General features: G+C 33.6%; 1 protein-coding gene and 1 pseudogene across 2 annotated transcripts; both read right to left on the minus strand.

Moving 5' to 3' along the window:
- Positions 1-1,446: 1,446 nt before the first annotated feature.
- Positions 1,447-6,048, minus strand: LOC126716038 (elongation factor 1-gamma-like; annotated as a pseudogene).
- A 6,771-nt stretch (positions 6,049-12,819) lies between these two features.
- Positions 12,820-18,794, minus strand: LOC126716039 (elongation factor 1-gamma-like). Of its 2 annotated transcripts, none has more exons than XM_050416943.1 (8): positions 18,659-18,794; positions 18,451-18,496; positions 16,571-16,720; positions 16,421-16,481; positions 16,268-16,320; positions 16,087-16,188; positions 15,314-15,830; positions 12,820-13,392 (listed from the first exon to the last, which is right to left on the minus strand). In XM_050416943.1, the coding sequence occupies exons 2-8, from the start codon at positions 18,457-18,459 to the stop codon at positions 13,013-13,015; spliced, it is 1,272 nt and encodes a 423-aa protein (XP_050272900.1). In that variant the 5' UTR covers positions 18,460-18,496; positions 18,659-18,794; the 3' UTR covers positions 12,820-13,012. The 2 variants fall into 2 exon arrangements, with proteins under 2 accessions (XP_050272900.1, XP_050272901.1); XM_050416944.1 differs by having other exon boundaries at positions 18,451-18,497; positions 18,669-18,784.
- Positions 18,795-22,622: the final 3,828 nt, after the last annotated feature.

Genomic DNA, 22,622 nt, shown 5'->3' on the forward strand with positions numbered 1-22,622 from the left:
GAAACATTTGAGTAGTCTTGTACCAATCCCAAAAATAAATGAATGTAAAAAAAACTTATGAAACTAATATTAAACTCCATGATAATGTGGGAAAAAACCCACTATGTAACCCTTAAGAGCATTTCCAATTGCTTCTTTAAAGCCAATTTTAGAGAGAAATCACCCCAAAAACCCACTCCAACAGTTTCTCTATCTCCATTTTTTAGATTAGAATTGCTACAGTGTTTCTCTACAAGAGAACACTGTAGCATTTACTGTTCAAACTTCAAATGTTTTTTTTATTATAATAATCAGCTATTGAATAAAAAAATGTTAAAAAATATGTTGTTGTTAAAAAAAGAATAAATATTGAATAAAGAATGAATGAAGAAATAATATTTAAATGAAATGGAGAAAATGATAAAGAATCTGTTAAAAAATGTATTTGAAAAAACAGATAGATAAAAGCTAAATATCACTGTTCACTGTCCAAATAATACAAAATTTTAGATAAACGGCTAGTGATGCTCTAAGAGTTCTATTTTATTTTTTTCAAAATTATTATTAAATAGAGTAGTAAATAAAGAGAATCTGTATTGGATGAAATCTTTTTATTTTTATTGGGTATTGCAAGATACATATACGACAATATCACTATTCTGGAACCAGAAACTTAAAATTAGGATTGGAATCAAAGATGAACAACCTTAAATCAGCAAACCATGACTAGAAATTAGAAAACACTTGATCGCATAACAAACCATTATTAGTATAAAATGGTGGACAACTCTTAATTTAATTTTTGCATACCATCAACAAGCAACCATTTATCTAGCACAAGATTCTATCATATAGAATATTAAAATTTTGAAACAGCAGAAACAAACTTATAAATTATACTAGACCTCCACTCAAACACAAAGACTAAACTTAGTCTCTGTTTAGAAGTTAGAACAGCGTCAATAAAAACTCTAGCAGCAAAAGCACACAAAAATACAACTTTTAATCCAAGGACTAATTGGGGTCATTCGCTTGAAGCACTTGGCGTCCAAAAGATGCTGGCCCTCAAAAGGTTCGTAATCTTCAATCATCTGACTCACACGTTCCTTTTGCTCTTCATCTGTGATATCAACCTTCTTCCACTCGTATAGCTCCATGTCATAGCACTCATCAAACACAAATTTTGGTATCTCTTGCCCACGGAGAAGCCACAGCAACTTCACCTTGAATGGTGGCTCTGAACAGATCACAAGCATCTTTCCAAAAGCATATTTGCGTGCTAGATCCATCCTCTGTAGAAATCCACCGACCTTGTTTAGTGTTACAAAGGAAACAGTAATCTCATCATTGTACCCAGAGATAGCAGCAAGTGACATATAATGTAGAGAACTGGCTCATATGGAGAAAAGGCATGACAAATGGTAGACTCAGGTTTTAAAACAAAAGGAATGGGCCAGGTGGTTGAACTAAAAACAAATCTGCTGGTATATAAGCCAGTCACTTTCTTCAACTAATTAATGTACATAAACATTTAATATATAAGCCCCCCTTTTTTTAACTGATCATACAACCATTTAAAAGATAGCAACCTCATCGTATGAATGATTATTTCAAGGGGACTTCTTGAGAAAATTAACACATAGGAACTACCAATGCAAATTATACTACCAATGCCTATATGTCATTATCAAACGAAGATATATAACTAAAGCAGAGGTTAATAGCAACCTCTCGGAAGTTGGTCTTTGTGTTTGAGTACAGCCTCTTCCAGCCATCCAGTATCATCTTACTTGGGGGCAGTAGATCGAGAGGATTCTTAGGTTTGGGCTTTGGAGCCTCCCCTCTTCAGCACCAGCTTCTGGCTTGGGCTTCGCAGGCTCCTCCTTTTTTGGCTTCTTTTTTTGATTCATCCTTAGGCTTTGGTTTGGCAGATTCTTTTGGCTGAGATGGCTTCTTTGTAAAAGCCTAAAAGACAGGACAGACTCAGTCTGATTCACCATGCTTCCAGTTGCATCGTTACACATGAGGGAACTCAGAGGTAAAGCTCTTAATCATCAGTTGAGTGAAGCCCACATACTTTGCATGGTGTAACAATGTCAGCCAGAAGCACGGAATGCCCAACCATGAAAGTGTTTGAGGCAAGACGAGTATTTACAGCACCCAGCTCTCTCTTCAATAATGAAGTTGCAGCTTCCTCGGTCTTCAGGCAAAAATTATACACATCAGATATGGCCCATATAGGCAGTGCATAATTTAGATTTTTTATGTAGGATATATATAACCTGCATTAATTTTGATTTTACATTGTCATTTAGACGCCAAAAAATAATTAAAACAATTCCATAATAAAATAAGATGCAACTCACCAGAGGAAGGTATACTGCACATCAAATTTTAGGTCTATAAAATGCTAGAATATTAGCATCAATCTCAAATGATGCAAAATCAATCCACTGCTGTATGTGGACCTGAAAATTTATGCATATGTAACGATAAGCATCATAACACACGCAAATGTAGAAAGAGAGAGCACCATCAGTAGTTATAAACATCTCAATCATCAATATGAAAAGAGCCATATAAAGGATTGTCAGCCTTCAGGGCTTCAGGCGAGTAACTGCAGCAACAGATAAAAAGCCCGTAAAGTCCCAAAATAACAATCTTCAGAGGACCACCAAAATTAATGGTTGGGGGATGAAAGTCTATAGTCTTACCATAATGTGCTATAGCATTGCTCTCAAATACTGGACCATCAGGTATTTCCACCACGGGAACCTACAAGAGTAACAGATTTATTAGGAAAGCCTTTCATAAAACTAACATGCAATTAGTGGAGTATAGATTACCACAAATTTTACAATATAGAATTAGACCTTCCCAGTAGGTTTCATCTTGATAAACTCAGGAGGTTTATTAGAGACACCCATCTCAAAATTTGGAGCTAGTTCAACTTTCACAGAGTGGTATTCCGCAGTGATGAGTGTCTTGTATGAATTTTTCTGTCTTCACTGCATGCAAGATCTGCAATATAGATCATACAGCCTTATTAGCAAAGGAAGAGCAACAAATTACAAATGCATTCAATCCAGAAACAAACAAGATTAATCAATTGTGATGGGTTAATGGATTTGACGGTGGTTTCCTGTACCTAAACTCAATCAAATTACACACTAGGGATTTTCACAATTATAAGCAATCAAATGCAGCCTTTAATTGGGGAAAAAAGAGAGTAATACAATTCTATCGAAACCAAAATAAAAACCACTGACTATAGTAAATGTGCCACGGTTCAACCATTCTCCCTCTGCCCTTAACACCCAGAACCAGAGGATTTGGTGTGGTAGCAAACTCAGATAAAGCAAAATTCTCTCTATTTATTTTTTTTTTTTTTTTAATTGGTAAGATACCCAGCACCTATGACATTCATATGGGACAAGGAACTGCCACTTGAGCCAGACCTCATTGGCATGTTAGAACCATAAAATTCAGAATTCTTAGTCCTAAATTGGGTCAGAATACTAAACGATTTCAAACCAAGACATTTAAAAAAGAAATAATTAAAGAATTTTTCATTGTATCTTCAAAAAAAATAAAAAGGAAAATCTTTTGATCTGAAATGCAAAACTTTAAGAACTTCAAAAATTGAAATTCACATCAAACAAGCACCAATATATGCAAAGCAATCAGATTTATGACCAATTTTATAGTAATTGCTAACTAACAAGGCTAACGAAATGAGGTCATAATTAGTCGGATTCAATAAAATTCAAAAACAAAACTTTTCTTTTCCCAAACAGTTTTCTGGGCAACCAAACACATCTTTCCCACAAAGATGTGCTGCAGTTGAGCCAGTCTCCTCTGCTGCCCTTAACATGCAGAACCAGAGGATTTGGCGTGCTAGCACACCCAAGTAGAAGCAATAAAATTTTGATAATGAATAGGTTGAAAGTGGCTGTCAGACACTAACCAAGGATCAAGAACAAATAGTAAATCAAGACAAAATCAACATGATGTAAAAGATGATAGAAATTCGAAAGACTAACGAAAACAGAAAATATGAAGAGAACATATAAACAGTAAACAAAAAGAGGATTGACGAAGAGGGAACAAAGTGAAAGATAAATAAGAAGAGGACTGATATGAAAACGGAAACACAACAGAGACAGGGAAACAATCTCAAATAATCCAAAGAAAAGCGAGCCCAGAGAAGACAAACAGGGCAAAAGCGAAAAACAGAGGGATGAATTGACAATGAATTCACTATCAATCCTTACTTGCCAGAGACATTGAAGCCTCTAGAGAGAATTTAATTGAAAAACAAAACAAAACCATTAAAAAGAATTTAATTGAAATAACGTGTCTGATTCAAAGGAGAACATTTTTGGAAAATCAAAGATTTTCTATGGATTAATTTGCTGTAGAAACAAACAGATTTTGTGTGTGTATCCCAATACCACAAAGAACCCCTCAAATAAGCAAACATAAAATACTAAACAAATCTTAGCAATAAGTGAAATCCAGTGCTCTTACAACTTCTCTATGAAACTTGAGCTAGAAGATGGAGGTGGTGTTGAGAGAGACAGATTTTCCGGGAAAAAGGTTAATTTTCTGGCATTGGAGAGACATGCCCGCAAATTTGAACTCCATGATCTAGTTTTATAACCTGAGTCTAGATTCGAATTACAAAAAGTGAAAAGTGATTTTGAACTCCCACATTGATTTTCATTTCACATCAAGAGAAAATTCCTCACTTCATTCCTTTTATACTTCGGATCCGTTTGGATACAGCTGAAAACTAAAACTGAAAAACACTGTAACAAAATAATTTTTAAATATGTAAATAGTATCATGGGACCCATTTTTAATGAAAAAATTGCTGAAAAGTGAAATTTGTGGGTCCGTAAACAGTACACGATGTGCACTGATTGGCTGAACAAAGTATGAAAAGTCCAACTTTGTGACTACGGTTCATTGAACAGTGCATAAACAGTGACCACAATCTCAAGAACGCGTGAAAAAAAAAAAAAAAAAAAAAAAAAAAAAAAAAAACAACGCAGACGCACATTTCAGTTTCAGCCGAATCCAAACACAGCTTTCATCTAAGTTTTCCATAAAGTTTGGTCATCATTTAATGGCAAAAAGGAAATAGAACAATTCCATAATAAATTAAGATGTAACTCACTGGAGGAAGGTACACTGCATGTCCAATTCTAGGTATAAACCACGTTAGAATATTAGCATGCAAAATCAATCAACTGCTCTTTGTGGACCAGAAAATTCAAGCATACATAATACTAAGCATCACAACACACGCATTCACAGAGAGAGAGAGAGAGAGTAGCATCAGTAGTGATAACAGTCTCACATAATCAATATGAGAAGAGCCATAGATTCACGGAAAAACGCTTCGCTCCGATATCAGATCTGAACACCAAAAAACCAAAAACGATAATGAAAATGAAACCTTTAAAAAGAATTGAATTGAATTGAAAGGTAACGCGTTTGATTCAAAAGCGAAACATTTTCGAAAAAGTCAACCATTCAAATTAGCAAATGTAATCTAATTTCGCCTCAACCAATTCCACGCACATAACTACCGAAAAGAAATTCATAGTTTCCAATCAAAATCGCATAACTTAATAGTTACAAAATCGAAATCAACCCAAAACCAAAAAGATCCCGCTGAAATAATCAAACATAGAATTCAGTAAAATGATGATCTCTTACAAATTCTATATGTCGTGCGATAATATTGGAATTCCGAGCTGACTCGGTGGAAAGCGGTATGACTGAGATTTTGAGAGTCTGACAGACACAGAGAGATTCATATGGTTGTGTGGGGCCCATAACTTTGATTTTCCAAAAGTTTTTTTTGTAAGCACATCGCATTTCATTTTTCATTTTTTTTTATTTTTTGACAGCAACCGAAGGGGAGTATTAGTACCACTCCACTCCAATCATGGAAAAAATCCAAGCTCAGATTTTTCATTTTGACAGATCATCCAATCATCCAAGCGCATTCACTTCGTCCAACACGCCAACTCCATAACTGCTAGCTGCAGTTAGAGCCGCAGAGCTGGTTATAAAGACACGCACACCATGCAACACAACCAATGTGAGACATATTCCCACACGCAGGTATTTGAATTTTTTTTTTTTTTTTTTTTTGTTGTTGAGAATTATGTCAAATGGATCCATAAAATAATCAAATCAATTAAATATGAGTTTCACCCTAGGAATTGCGTGACACAAGGAGATGGGGGCAGAAAGGGAGCATATTAAATATGCGATCATTAACAATGTAAACTAACAACTATACCAATAAAAAAATAATTTGATAACGAATAATTTTATAAAATAAAACAACACTCAGTGACTCACATAGTAATACTTCATTAGTTAAATTGTCTAACCCTAACACATCTCGTTAGCTTGAACTTGTTAATGAGTTACTTCATTAACTTATTATTTTCCTATATATAATAAAATCATGAGGTACTAATCAATCAAACTATGAGGCTTCTAGCACACACTTAAGTAAGGTTTAGCAAGTGATCATATGCAATGCACATGTTAATAACACATGTTAATCGTCCTAGTTGTAGTATTTTTTTTTTTTTCTTTTCTTTTTTTTGAGAAAAAAGATAAGCAAATTTAATTTATTGATAAACTAAATCATTTTAGAATACATCTTCCAAATCTAGTGAAAGATGTTATATCCACATATTAAGATTTGCAAATTAAACTGTTCTTCTAGCAAATGAATGAGCTAGCTGATTACCCCCTTTTAAAAGGCCTAAAACTTCAGTTTGGTAGAGTACTTGACAAATGACAGGTTTCTTGTATAACATGACCAAACCTGGTCTAACGTGTAAGAAGGTCTCTGGTGATTGATAGCGTTAATAACCCTCTAGCTTTATCCTTCATATTCCACTTGATACATAACTTTTTTTACAAAGCTCATTGCTTGCTTCCACTAATTCCACATATTGTGGCAGCTGAATCTTCTAGCTAAGGTGCTACGATGACACAACTAAAAAAGCTAGTCATGAACTACCACACCAATGCCAGTTAATGACGAGTTAGAGAAAAATTTACTCTTACGTTTTATTTATTTATTTATTTATTTTTCAATTCCCTTCTTCTTTATTTTGAATTTTAAAAAAAAAAAAAAAAAAAAACACTCATACTATAAATTCTCATCCATAGATTTAGGTACTACCACACACACATATATATACAAAAAAGTATTATGCCCGTGCGATGCACGGCTTAATAAAAAATATTTTGATAATATAATTAAATTTAGTAACAAATAAAATGAAAAAAAGAATTAATTCAAAATTTAAAATTTAAAATAAATTGTACTTGTACACTTAAAAGAAATTTAATTTTTATTTCTTATTTTGATATTTAAATCATTTGTTTTAGTGTTTATTTCATTCAAATGATTATAAGTTATATCAACTCTAAACCAACATATGTATACATATGTAACATTCTAAATTAATAATAAATAAAAATATAATACTCTAACTTAATGTAACATTCTAACTTACTAATAAATAAATATAACATCCTAACTTAAAGTAATGTTTGTAATTGTATTGTGTTTTATCCTTTAAGAACACATATATTATTTTTTTATCATAAAAAAAAAAAAAAAAAAACACATATATTAATATTATACATGAAAAAAATAATGAATTCAATAATTGAAACGGTTGAAACAAAATTAAGCCAAAACCTCAATTCATTAATGAAAAAATATCCAAATTTTTTAACTTAAAAAAAAAAAAAAAAAAAAAAAAAAAAAAAAAAAAACCGAAGTAAAGATAGACTTACATAGAAATTTGGGCGAATGGATTCTCTCGTATCTAATTTCATGTTTGACAGCAAATTTTGCTTTTAATTAAAGAATATAGATTACATGGAACAAAGCACCAAACAAAAGCCATAACAAATTAAATCCATAATAAAATATTGATGTCAACAACAAATAATCATGTAATAAGAAATTAAAAAATACAAATATATTGCTTGCTATATTGACTTCTAAAAAAAACACTAAAACGTATGATCAAACATAGAATTTTAGCCTATTTATAAAACTTGTTGATAAAAATCATATTATATAATAAAAAGGCAACAAATACACAAAATCTATTCAATTTGATGAAAGAAAAAAAAAATTACCTGCAAGGTTGTAGGTAGGGCAGAGAGGAGAAAGGAAGAATATAACAAATAATTGTAAAAAACGTAGTAGAAATAATGAAATACCAAAAAACTGTGTATATATAGTGGAAATTTTAGGTTGTGAAGAAGATGATATGAACAAAAAGAAGTAGTTTAGGTGAAACTCAAATACTTTATTTTATTTTATTTTATAATACGATATAATATAAATATATAGATTTTTTTTTAAAAAAAAAAAACCTTTAACCTAACGCTTTTTATTTTATTTTAATTTTTATATAAAAAAAACCCTAACCGGCTCTTTTTCCCTCACATTTCTCTTCTCTCCCTCTTACTATACCATATGTTCGTTCTGCCGTCAATACCTTCACTCCACAGAATAGCTTAATTGATTTTCTTTTATTTTTTGTTTCGTTTTGTTCATAGTTTTGTCTCTTTCTAATTTCAATTTTTAATTTCTTAACAGTGCACAACTTTTCTATTTGCTTTTCCTTCTATTCTCATTTTATTATATTATTTTTAGTTTAACAAATCCCTAGCTAGATCTAATTTTTTTCCTTTTACATTTTTTAAAGAAACGTTTTTTAGAATTTTTTTATCTCTCTTTTTTATTTAAATTTTATTTTTAGGGAATTCTATTCTATTGATTTTAGGGTTTATTGATAACATTTTAGATAGACACAACTATTACTGATTGGTCATATTTATCCAAAAAATATGTATATATATCTATTCTTGAAATCTAAAAATTTATTAAAATTTCTGCAATTTGGTGAAATCACTTGGCGCAATCACGGCGTCTAAACCCAACTTTTATTATATATAATTTTTATCTCTCTTTTTTATTTGAATTCTATCCTTAGGTAATTATATTCTATTGATTTTAAGATTTATTGATAACATTTTAGATAGACACAACTATTATTGATTTGTCATATTTATCCAAAAAATATGTATATATCTATTCTTAAAATCTAAAAATTTATTAAAATTTCTGCAATTTGGTGAAGTCAAATGGCGCAATTACGGCATCTAAGTCCAACTTTTATTATATATAATATGATATATATATATATATATATATATCTTTATTTTTCCTAAACTGCAACCCAATTGCACACAAAAATTTAAAAAAAAAAAATAGATGTGATTTAAAAAAAATATCAATAAATGTCTTCTCTTCCCCTCCTTTATTTCACTTTGAGGCATAAGTATAGGTAATTTTCTTAATACTCAATCTTTTCTATATTTTCTTCCTTACATGTTTGTATATCTGCCTTTAGTTGTTCAAAATTGAAATGCTCTTTTACACTAGAATTTCATGTATATTTCAAATGGTCATTTTGTATATAGAAATACAAAGAAAGAACACTCTTTTACGTATTACCTTTCCTTTTATTTTTTATGAGTTGCCCTTGGTATTTGGTTTTAATTTGGTTTGGATCTCATGCAAACTCTTTAGTCTCATCCTTAATTGTTATCATTATCCTTTTTTATATATAAAAGCTATGTATTGCCTAATATTTGTATAGGTAATACGTAGCTTTTCTTTTTCTTTTTCTTTTGCCTTAAATTTAATTTTGAGATGCATCTTCAATTTCCTCTTTCAATTTGCTTTTAGTCTTAGATTTTTTATGATTGTTGCCTTGATGTTGATGATTGAATCATGAGGCTTTAGTGTGGACAGGTTTTTTGTGCTAGAAAATAGGCAAAAGAGGCTATTTCTCCCGTTCTTCCTACTTCGTAATCAACTGGAAACAAATTTTTTAAAGCACAAGGTACAACAACCACTTTTAGTGCAAGGTACAAGCAATTAAAACTTGAAACATATTTTATGTTTTTTAATAAAATAAAGATTATTTGTGAACTAAACATCTAGCTTCTTACGTCCCTTTATTGAATTTGCAATCAGAGTACATGCAACTAGCATCCCTTTATTGTACATGAATATGCATCTGAGAAGGAAATTGTATATGTTTTTTTTTTTTTTAGAAAGTTTCAACCTATGGCGTCCACTCTTGATAAGATAGTTTTTTATTATCAGACTAAGACACCAATCAGTTTTTGGTGTAAGTGGGGATTGAACCCCAGAGACTTTACTATCATCAGAGACTTTACAATCATCAGAGACTTTACTAATTGAGCTAACTGAAACCCACAGAAATTGTATATATATATATATATATATTTTTTTTCCGTGCTTAAAATTGGCTAAAGTATGTATGCACTTGAAAATGTAAGGTTTTGAAAAAATTGAACATAAATTAAGATAAGTTAAAATTTAAATGAAAAGGCTCGTGGTTATGTGTTTGGCAAAAAGCTATTAGCTATTAGCTTTTTGTTTCTTGTCTTAGCTTTAATTTCAAATTCTCAAAAATTAAATTTTTTTTTTTAATTTTTTGTCTCATATTTAGCAAATAAGCTAACAAAACTATGGGATACCAAACAGTTTGCATTTTGAGGTTACATCTCTCTCTCTCTCTCTCTCTCTCTCTAAGGGTCTGTTTGGTTGGAGGGGTGGAAAAGTGGGAGGATAGAAAATGAGGAAGGGATAGAAAAGTGGAACGATGTAAAAGATTTAGTTTTCTCTCATATGTATTTGGTTGGAAGAATGGAAAAGTAGAGAGCTAGAAAACTCATTTGTTTGTTTGAGAAAAAAAATGAGATGATAAAACATGTAATTCAAATAAATTTACTCTCATGCCCCTACTATATAAAACTATTAAAACATTATAATTTTTTATTGTATTTCCTACAAATATATTAAATACATTTATAATTTATAAGTATTAACTCTACTTTTTTTTTTAAATTACACAAATTATTTTTCATTAAAAAAAAAACCCAAACACAAATTAAAAAATAAAATATGTAGACCAGGTTTCATGAAAAAAAAAACACGTTGTTCCATAAATAAAAATAAAAAAAGACGTGCATTCACTAGCTTTCACCTTCATCCTTTCTACCCATTAAGCCAGGCTTAGAAAAAACAAAACACATTAATAATTTGTCCCGTACCCAAATGCAATAATAATGATGACTCGCTTGATTTGGATGGCAACTTTTGAGGGTATTTGTGTAATTCAATACTTGGTTCATCCTTTCTCTTCCTTCTCTTCTCAGTTTTCCTCCCAAATCGGGAGGATAAGGGGTCATTTGTTATTCTAGTAACATTGTTAATATTTTTTGAAAATACGTGTAAATGAAAAATTATGTGAAAATATGTGTAATGTTGTTTAAACACTGAGAATTGTTGTTCAAAACACCTTACCAAACAGCCCCTATATATTTGTGGGCCCGGAGTGATTTATTTCTTCATTGTTTTCTTTCCCTCTTGTTTTCTCTCCTAAACCAAACAATGGAAAATAATACTTTCTTCCCTATTTTCCTCACCTTCTTTTCCATCATTTCTATTTTCATCCCAACCAAACGAAGCCTAAAGGCAAAACTCAGAAATGCTTGTCATACAAACACCTTTTTTTTTTCACAAAAAATCAACAATTGTTAAAATGGTCAATTATGTGTGGTGGTTTATGAGTGTCAATTGTGTCCACTACTTACACTCAATCACTTCAATAACCGTAAATTTTGTTATAAAAAAATATTGTGTAGGATAGAATTAGTGAAATACTGATAAAACTATATGTCTCGTCTAAATTACTTATTTGGCAGTACTGAACCTATATTTTCAGTATTGTGACTATTGTCTTCCAGTTCTAAAAGGGATCTTGTGATTAGGTTGGTCTTAGTCCAACATTTTTGACATTTGTGGTGCTGTCTGGGTCCAACATTTTTAACATGTGTGGTGCTATGGATACTACAAATGTGATTGCCTTACAAATTAAGAGGCTGTTTGGTAACGTTATTCTACAAATATGATTGCCCTACAAATGTATTCTTTTATACCATCTGTAAAATTGGTACTACAATTTTTTGCCTTACAAACTAATGTTGTGTTATCTTTTATAGTAAAATTGGTAGTAGTTTCTAAGACTTCCAAGCATATGATATGGCGAGAAACATTTGAGCAGTCTTGCACCAAACCCAAAAATAAATTAATGTAAATAAAAAAAATTCCAAGCCCACCTCAAAAGCAACTGGAATTCATTTATTTTGCTAAAACTGAAAACTTTGTACTAAAAGTACCGTAGATAAAAATAAAAATTAGTTGAAATAATACAATAGGACCCATAAATTGTACCAAAAAGTGCAGCAGAATCCTTAAATAGTAGCAAAAAAAACCTGAATAGTAAAATAAGTTGACAAAAAAGAAACTAGATTAGAAACTCATGAAACTAATATCAAACTACTTGGTAACGTGGGACGAAACCCACTATGGAACCCTTTTTAAGTGTTTTATTTTATTTTTTTTCAAAGTTATTATCAAATAGAGTAGTAAATAAAGAGAATCTGTATTGGATGTAATCTTCTTATTTTTATTGAGTATTGCAAGATACACACAAGACAATATCACTATTCTAAAACTAGAAACTTAAAATTAGGATTGGAATCAAAGATGAACAACCTTAAATCAGCAAACCAAGATTAGAAATTAGAAAACACTTGATCTGATAACAAACCAATAGTATAAAAAGGTGGACAACTCTTAATTTAATTTTGCATACCATCAAGCAACCATTCATCTAACACAAAAGATTCTATCATATAGAATATAAAAATTTTGAAACAGTAGAAACAAGCTTATAAATTATACTAGACCTCCACTCAAACACAAAAAGACTAAACTTAGTCTGTTTAGGAAATCGTCAATAAAAACTCTAGCAGCAAAATCACACACAAAAATACAACTTTTAATCCAGGGACTAATTGGGGTCATTCACTTGAAGCACTTGGCGTCCAAAAGAGGCTGGCCCTCGAAAGGTTCGTAATCTTCAATCATCTGACTCACGCGTTCCTTTTGCTCTTCATCTGTGATATCAACCTTCTTCCACTCATATAGCTCCATGTCATAGCACTCATCAAGCACAAATTGTGGTATCTCTTGCCCACGGAAAAGCCACAGCCCCTTCACCTTGAATGGTGGCTCTGAACCGATCACAAGCATCTTTCCAAAAGCATATTTGCGTGCTAGATCCATTCTCTGAAGAAATCCACCGACCTTGTTTAGTGTTACAAAGGAAACAGTATTCTCATCATTGTACTTGTAATCACAGAACCAGAGAGAGTATCCCTCAGGATCGTACATGTCCCAAAACCCTGCAACAAACATGAAAAGAGGATGAAGAATTTGTTCATGCTGCAAGTGTCATATAATGTAGAGAACAAGATCATATGGAGAAACATACCCCCTTTTAGCCAAGGTGGTAACATTTATAACAAATTATACCATACTCCCTCTAAAATGTGGCAGCTTCTCTTAATAAGTGGTGTCTAACATGTAGGATTTTTAACATTTTAAATGGGAGGATAAAGTGGATATCGAGTTTGAACTCAAGACTACCTCCTCAGATACCATGAATGAAAAAAAAAATCAAACAACAAAGATTTTGTTTGATTTGCTTTCTCTACCATTTCCTATAATAATGGGTGTTTAATTTACCACGGAACGCTTAGAAATCTAAAACAACTCTCTTCTGATGATAAGTTAGGTGGAGATTTTCATGTTCGCATTTCAACATCTGAGCCAATGGGAAGTAAAATCAAGAAATCAAAAAAGGTTGCCTGGATTGTTGGAGTTTGCTACAAGATCAAACATATCTTGAAAGTAAGAAACTAAGATAAAAAGATTTGAAAAACTAGCATATGATTAGAATCCAGCAAAGCCAACAAGTTTGGTTAAGCCGCAAGTAACTCCTATAGCCATCCAGCTCGCCATCACACCCTTAGCGAGTACTTCACAATTGGTGTCTTCCCAAGAAAAAAACCTAACCCTCCAAACATAGGTGCTCTGTTTGCCTCAGCATTAACATTTTCTGGAAAATGATTCATTTTTTAGAAAGTATTTTCTGAAAAACTATCTCATTTTCAGATATTTGGTAACAACCTTGAAAATGGGCTTGAGAATGTTTTCTAGTGTTTGGTATTCATAGTTTTATAACATTTCTTGTATAATTTAAAACATGTATAATATGTGTATTGTGTAAACCCACCTAATGTAATCAATATAAATAAATAACAATAATAAAAAAACCAAGAATGAATTTGGTTTTCAAACTAAAATTTTGACAACGGATGGTATACAATCAAAATTAGCTATCCAATTTTGATGATCTCAAATACTCATCTTGCTCATGTATAAGAACAGTAACGTACATAATATATATACACACACACACCATACTTCTCATAATTCAAAATAACCATTATAACCTTAAGTTCCATTTTAAATAGTTCAAAATGCCACATAGGCAAAATAGTTTTATTGGCAAACTAATCCAGTACAAATAGTTTAATAAATATACCAAAAATTGTTATAGAACCGTTGACCGATCTGTGAGGAAAAAAAAAAAAAAAAAAACCTTATTAAAGAATGGTGTTATAGAAGGGAGAAGAAATATGAAGAAAAAAGAGGAGAGGTAGATAGAGAGAGAAATTTGTGGAAAGAGAGGAGGCCAAAGGGGGTGATAGTGAGGGTGTGAGAAGAGAGAAAAAGCAAAGGAAGGAGAAAAAGTGAGAGAGTTTATTGTGAGAAAGGCTGAATGAGCGAAAGAAAATATTTTTTCCTAGGTCAAAAGAAGACAATATTTATAAGAGCTATGCACTGTGTGAGAGAGATTGTTTTCCATTTTTTTTTTTTTTGGAAAACAACCTATAGAAAATAAGCCTTATTTTTATAGGAATTTTCTGTTGACTAAAGATAGTTTTCTGTTAACTAATTTTTTTTTATGCTACCAAACATTGGAAAATGTGGAAAACTATCTTTATAGAAGATTTTCCAGCGAAACAAACAGAGCATTAGTATATAAGCCAGTCAATTTCTTCAACTAGTGTAATCCAAACACACCTCCTTTTTAACTGTTCAAGAAAACATTTAAAATATAGCGAATGACAACTTCAAGGGAACTTTTTGAGAAAAGTAACAGATAGAGAACTAAAGCTAAAGGACAGATTAAATGCAAACTACCAATGCCCATATGTCATCAACAAACAAAGATGATAAAAGAAGAGATTATTATACCTTTAATAGCAACCTCACGGAAGTTGGTCTTAGTGTTTGAGTACAGCCTCTTCCAGTCATCCAGTACCATCTTACTTGGGGGAAGCATATCAAGAGGATTCTTAGGTTTGGGCTTTGGAGCCTCCTCTTCCTCACCAGCTTCTGGTTTGGGCTTCGCTGGCTCCTCCTTTTTGGCTTCTTTTTTGGGTTCATCCTTAGGCTTTGGTTTTGGTTTTGCAGATTCTTTTGGCTGAGATGGCTTCTTTGCGATAGGAATGACAGACTCAGCCTGTTTCACCTCTCCCAGAATCTTCTTGAAATTTGGTTGATTCACCATGGTCCAGAAGTATCTTTCCACATGAGGGAACTCAGATGTAAAGCTCTGAGTCATGAGGTGGGTGAAGCCCATATATAAATTGCAAGTTGTAATAATGTCAGCCAGGGTCACGGAATGCCCAACCAGGAAAGTGTTTGAAGCAAGATGAGCATTTAAAGCATCAAGCGCTCGCTTCAATGAAGTAATAGCTTGTTCCTCAGCCTTCACACAAATACACATTGTACACATCAAATAAGGGCAGTGCATACTGCATAGTTATTAGCAGATTATGAAAACTTAGATTTTTAAGTTGAATATACATATAGCCTGCATTAATTTTGATTCTATATCAAGGAAAAAAAATTTGTCATTTCTTTCCTTTTATACTTTATCTGAGTCTTCCATAAAGCTTGGTCAACCTTTAGATGTCAAAAGGAAATAGAACAATTCCCTTAATAAAATATAAGATGTAACTCACCGGAGGAAGGTATACTGCACGTCCCATTCTTGGTCTATACCATGACAGAAGATGAGCATCGATTTCCAGTGATGCAAAATCAATCCACTGCTCAATGTGGGCCTGAAAATTCAAGCACATAACAATGAGAAATATAACACAAACACACACACAGCATTATCAGTAGCAATAAATGTCTTACATAATCAATAAGAGAAGAACCATAGAGAGGATTGTCAGCCTTCAGACGAGTAACTGCAACAACAGATAAAAAAATAAGTTTCAATACAACCACCTTCAGAGGATCCCCAAAATTAATGAGTGAGTGGGGGGGTGGGGGGGGAGTCAGTCTTACCATAACGTGCTATAGCATTGCTCTCAAAGATGGGACCATCAGGAGTTTCCAACACAGGAATCTACAAGAAAAACAGATTTATTAATAAAACTTTTACTAAACTAACATACAAATACCACTATAGATTACCGAACATTCCACTATATAGACCTTCCCAATAGGGTTCATCTTGAGAAACTCAGGAGTTTTGTTACTGACACCCATCTCAAAATTTGGGGCCAGTTCAACTTTCACACCACTGTACTCCGCAGCGATGAGTGTCTTGTAAGAATTTTTATTTTTCTTCCCAGCATGAAAAATCTGCAATATTGATGATACAGCCCCATTAGCAAAGGAAAATCACCAGATACATTCAATCCAAAAATAAACAAAAACTAATAAAATGTGATGGGTTAATAGATTCAATACCGGTTTCCTCTAGTTGCATACATACAAATGAGGGATGGCCACAATTATCACCATCCAATGCAATCTTTAAAAATTTTAAAAAATTAAATTAAATTTAAAAAAAAAAAAAAAATCATTCTATTCAACACATTATACGTTACTTCCTTAATTGACGTCTCTTTTTCTCATTCTCCCTGGTGCATCAATGACCAAACCATCTCAATTGACTCTCCCTCATCTTTTCATCAGTAAGGGCAGGGACGGACCCAGGTGGGGGCCCAAGGGGTGGGCCCCTCCTAGGTCCAAATTTTTTTTTTTTAGTTATTCTAAATTTCATTTTTGTAGTTGCCCCCCTTCTCCCCAACTATTTTACCACCAAAGAACAAAAAAATCGTGTTATTGGAGAAGCTAATGCTAAATTTTTTGCAACTATAGTAAACTGGTATATATACCAGTTGACTTTAGCAAGTCGTTAAAAATAAAATAAAATATTTTATTAAGATTATATCTCTTCCTTCAATTAAAAAACTCATATTCTCTCTCTTCCTCATTATTTTAATGAGTTGTTTACATTATTTTAAATGAAGTGATAAAAAAAAATAGAATATTTGATATTGGGTGTATTGCAAAGTGAGGTAGTAAAATAGATAAAGTAACTTTTCGAATTACTAAAAGCTAAAATTTTTAGAACCATCACTATGAATGCTCTAACTTCAAAAATAAAAATAAAATCCTAGCAAAAAAACATTATTTTGTTTTTGTTTTTGTCTTTGTTGGTATATGATTGCATCTTACTATATTTAGAAATAACAATTTTGTGTATTTATAATTTTTTAATACTATACGGATGTCTATTTAGAGTTTTTTTTTTTTTCTTTATACTCCGGCCCCCACTAGCTTAAAATCCTGTGTCCGTCCCTGGGTAAAGGTCACCCCTATAAGTGATACAATTCTATAGAAACCAAGATATAGAATGTTGATTGTACTCAAAGTAAAAAATACCACAATTAGGACAGTCTCCCTCCGCCCTTTACTAAAAGAACCAGAGGATTTGGTGTGCTAGCACAAACAAATACAACAACAATAACAACAACAACAAGAAGCCCAATTTTTTGGGGTCTGCAATGAATCCTCAACAGATTAGTTAGGGTCAGCAACATGTATTCTTTTCCTCCCTTCTATTCTATCTCAAGTCATTTTTTTAAAATTGGTAAGTTAAAAACACACCCACTATCCACACATTCTTTTGGGACAAGGAAACAACCAGAGGATTTAGTGCCATTTAAGCCAGATCTCATTGCATGTCAGAAACATCATCAAATTCAGTATTCTAAGTCCTAAAATGGGTCAGACAACTAAACAATTTCAAATATTAAAAAATACAAATCAAACCTCATTCTTTTGATAAGGAACCAAAAAGAAATAGTTTTGATTGTATATTTTTTCAAATAAACTTTTTGAATATCTGAAATGCAAAACTTTAAGAACTTCAACAATTGAAATTCCACATCAAACACGAAGCAGAATATGCAAAGCAATCAAAACTTGTGACCCATTTGATAATTAGTCAGATATTCTATAAAAGTCTAGTGCTTTCAGATTCAAAACCAATCACAGATTACATGCATAGAATTGAGACTCACCAGAGCCATGGCTTCACGGAAAAAACGTTCCGCTCCGATCTCAGATCTGACAACCAAAAATAGATGAAATACAAATATAAAAATGAAACCTTGAATAACGAATTTGATTCAAAGAAAAAACATTCCCTGAAAATCGAAGGTTTCCGATGCAATTATTTTCCGCAGAAACAAACAGAATTTATGCAGAGAAAGAGAGAGAAAGAGAGACCTGAAGAGTGTGAAGAGTGTGAAGCGTGAGAGAGCGTTCTTCCGAGAGCAGAGTATAGCCGAGATTGAGTGTGAGAATAGGATGAGAACCAAATTAGGGTTTTGTACAGAGAGAAAAAACAAAAAAGATATTAAAAAAAAAAAAAAAACGGGTATGTATTCGGGTCGGGTTGTTTTGCATTTGGGTGTTCTGCCCGATAATGGGGAAGCCCACGGGCCTATTTGGTTCCTATTTTCTTCAATCATTGTTGAAAAATTACTATATTTTACATTCTATAATTTAAAGATGGGTCAAACTAAGATTTTTTTTATTTAAAATAAATAAATTAAAATTTTAAATTTAGGGAAAAAAAAATAAGGAACTACACCTCATGGTGTTGAAAATATATTAAATCTTCAATCTATGTTAAATCCCAAATGAATGTAATTTCACTTAAATAAATTAAGATTTAATTTGTTCATGTACTTGGAATAAATTCATTTATTAATGGTTCCACAACATCAATGAATTCAAAAGTATATAATTTTGGGGGTTGAAGTGATGTCAAATAATAATAATAATAATAATAATAATATGATATTATTTGTGTTATCCTATGTTTGTGATTTGAATTCTATCTTTCCTTATTTCTTGACATTGTTGTTTAGGTCTTATGAATATTAGATTCCTAAACATATTCTAAATTGAACCCTAATTTCCAACCTATTAGTTACAAGAAATGTCAAGTGTGAATAATTTTTGATAGTTCCTTGGATATCAATAGGTTGATAAGTCTCAAGCGCTGATGATCTTTGGGCTGTATCCTGTAAACAAGAACACTGAATCAGAGGAGACCGGTGGGGACCAGCCAAAAGTCCTCCGATGGTGAAGTTAGTGAACTTGGAATTCTCTGTAAGAAGGGAGTAATTTCTTGAATAAAAATATCTTACTGCCTTACCTTCTTATCGAAGAATCCTTATATAACATGTGTGGAACGGTTATCTGTTTAATAACCGTTCCTAATGTCGAGGGGTCCGGAGAATTTGGAGGTAACTCCCATAACCGCCATGGAAGTTACCTCAGTTGGACTTGCATTCCATGGAGAATTTGGCACTTAGAGTTCAATCAAATGAGCTTGTCCATCCTTCGTCAAGGACGGACGAGATTATCAAGGACGGGTCGTCCTTGTCCAAATGATTCTAAGGACGGATAAGCTTCCCATGGGATCTCGTCCATCCGAAGACGAATGAGGTCAACATGGATGCTTTGGATGACCTTGTTTGCCTGGTTCGCCCTAGCTTGTCTTTTATTGGACGAGCCATATGGACAAGTTCAGGACTTGGTGTTTTTCGTGACACCATCAGTTGCCCCCTTGTCCGTATGGATCGTCTAAAGGATTTGTGCATTCAATGTCTGAAACTATACATGCCATGTGTCATAACTTAACTGATGTCCAGTCTTGTCGATTTATTTTTTTCGAGGAGTAGGCCACATGTCGCATCCTGGTTGGTCGTGCCGTTTCGAATACCCAGGTCAGATGTCTATAAAATAGTGAAATTCCTCCCCTACCCTTTACATTTCTGAAATCTTTCTCCGTCTAGAGCCCTCGTCTAGAAGTTCCTCCACGTCCATAGTCCTCTCTCGTCTAGAGCCAGGTACTCTCTTCTTTCTTGTCTTTAGGTATTTAGTTTCCAAAATGTCTCAAACTATTATTTCCTCGTTTAGCGATAGCACAGAAAAAGCTATAGACGAATATTATGATACCAGCAACAATGGCAGTTCTAGTAATAGTAGCAATAGTAGTGGGGAGAGCTCTACGGACGAGGGGTATACCTCTGGTGTGCCTGGGCTTCCTTTAGAAGTTATCCAAGAGAAAATTAGGAAAGCCTCTGGTTCCAAGGCTGGCACCTTGTCCAATGTAGCTCCGTCTAGTCCTTTGGACGAGGAGGAGATAGTTTACAGTTGTGTTGTAGGTGTTCATTCTAAGACGAATGAACAAAGGTTAAACAATCTTAGGGCATAGTACCAGATCCCAGACGAGCTTAACCCTAGGTTGCCCGTCCGTGGAGAGTGGTGTTGTAATCCTTATTTTGGGGTAGGCGTCTATGAGGCTTATTTTTTGGGGGGTTTTAGGTTACCCTTGAATGCATTTGCCAAAGAGTTGTTGGTTAGGTTAGGTATAGGTATATGTCAGTTTAACCCCAATGCATGGAGATTAATTATCTCTATGCAAGTTTTATGGAATGAAGTATTTAGGAGGGACCGTCCCCTTACTGTGGACGAGTTCCTTTTTTGCTACAAACCTTCAGAGATAAGTCAATCCCTTGACTTTTACCAGTTCACAGCCAGGGGTAAGGATTGTAGACTAATCAAGTCTCTGGCCTTGTCTGACAGAAATTGGAAGACAGAGTTTATCTTTGTCTCTAGTTTTTGGTCAGGGAATCATGTGGACGTTGGCAGGGACCCTTTTGCTCCTTACTCTGGGGATTTAGGGAACTTGCATCCTGAATGTACGTCCCTCCCCTTTTTCATATTTCTTTCCTTCAACTTATGTTTTATTTGCTTCTAACTTTTGTTTGCTATTTGTTTAATAGGTGTTAAGCGTCCGTCTTTGAGTAAATTTCATAGTGATCGCATCCACATAGCTCGTCTTTTCGCCAATAGGGATTTTCGTTACTTAGTCACCCTTCGCCGTCTTGCCAAGTGGGGACTTGGCCCTGAACCCTCGGACGAGGCCATTGCTCACGAAGTCACGATTAGAAGAAGTAAGTTTCTACCTAATGTCGTCTTGAACACTTATTTTCTGATCAGATTATTTCTTGCTTATTATCATTGTTCTTCACCTGTAGGAGTGTCAACCAGGAAAGAAAACAAGGGAAAAGAGGTTGTAAATGAAGAGGATCGTCCTGAGTCCCACCCACAAGTTCGTCCATTGGCTGGGGACAAGAAGAGATCCCTGTCCAAAAGTCTTGACTTAGGGAACCTTCCCAACCGTCGAGGCAAAAAGGCCAAACATGGGTCGTCCTAAGTACTTAAGACCAACATTCCCTCGTCTCAGCCTGTCAAGATTTACGATGTGGACTCGTCCACTCCAATTGAAACTACTCCGTCCAAGACACCTCCGTCCAAGGCGACTGTGCCTGCCATGCCCCAGCCTTCTCAACAGGTTCCTTCAAATATTATTGAAAATGAAGACCTGGCTTGGGAGCGTTTTCAGAAGACTGTTTTAGACGAGGACATAAATGTTTGCTATGACATGTCCTTGAAGGATTTTGAACATTCCAATGTTCATGATCTTTTCAAGGTAAGTAATTTTTCATTCTTCCTTGTCTTTGTCACTATATATATTTTCGTCTAACCTTCATCTCGTTTTCCTCGTCTTAGGCTATGTCAAAATTCATAGCAGCGTCTAGGCAGGTTACAAGATTGGACAAGACGAGAGTCCTGCTAGAGACGAGGATTCGGGAGGTGAAGGAGGAATCCAAGAAATGGGCTGGGGTGGCTGCTCAGGCTGAGGAGAAAACAACGGAGCTTTAGAAATTGATTGAGGAGTTGAAGACTAAGGCAACGGAGAAAGGCACTCATCTTGATCATTTACAGAAGAGGAACGATGAGTTGAGTGTCCTTTTGTCCAAAGCTAAGGAAGATGCAGTGGTCGAATTTAAGGCGTCCAAGCAATACATTAATCTTCTGGACAAGAATTACGCAGCAGGTTTTGAGGACTTCAGGGCGGATGCTATGGAAAACTTCCCAGAAGTTGACTTTAGCTCTATCAAGCTTAACCTTGTTGCTGTTGCTAGCTCTCTTCTTCAAACTAACTCCGAGGATGTCAATGTGGAAGACGATACCAGTACTCAGCCAGCCCAGGACGACCCTAATGCCAATGCCCCCTCTTCTTAAGGACGAGACTTTTACTCAAACAATCTTTGTATATTTTTTTTATTTGGTTATTTGCTTGGTCCTCTGTTTTGGGACTTTTTATGTA

This window comes from Quercus robur, chromosome 2 (assembly GCF_932294415.1).
Source record: "Quercus robur chromosome 2, dhQueRobu3.1, whole genome shotgun sequence".
Classification (NCBI taxonomy): domain Eukaryota; kingdom Viridiplantae; phylum Streptophyta; class Magnoliopsida; order Fagales; family Fagaceae; genus Quercus; species Quercus robur.

Excerpts from the sequence above, each read along its gene's own strand:
- LOC126716039 (XM_050416943.1), bottom strand. Across the intron at positions 16,321-16,420 it reads CAATGCTATAGCACGTTATG|TTACTCGTCTGAAGGCTGAC; the intron begins GTAAGACTGACT and ends CTGTTGTTGCAG. Across the intron at positions 15,831-16,086 it reads GTGCAGTATACCTTCCTCCG|GCTGAGGAACAAGCTATTAC; the intron begins GTGAGTTACATC and ends ATTTGTGTGAAG.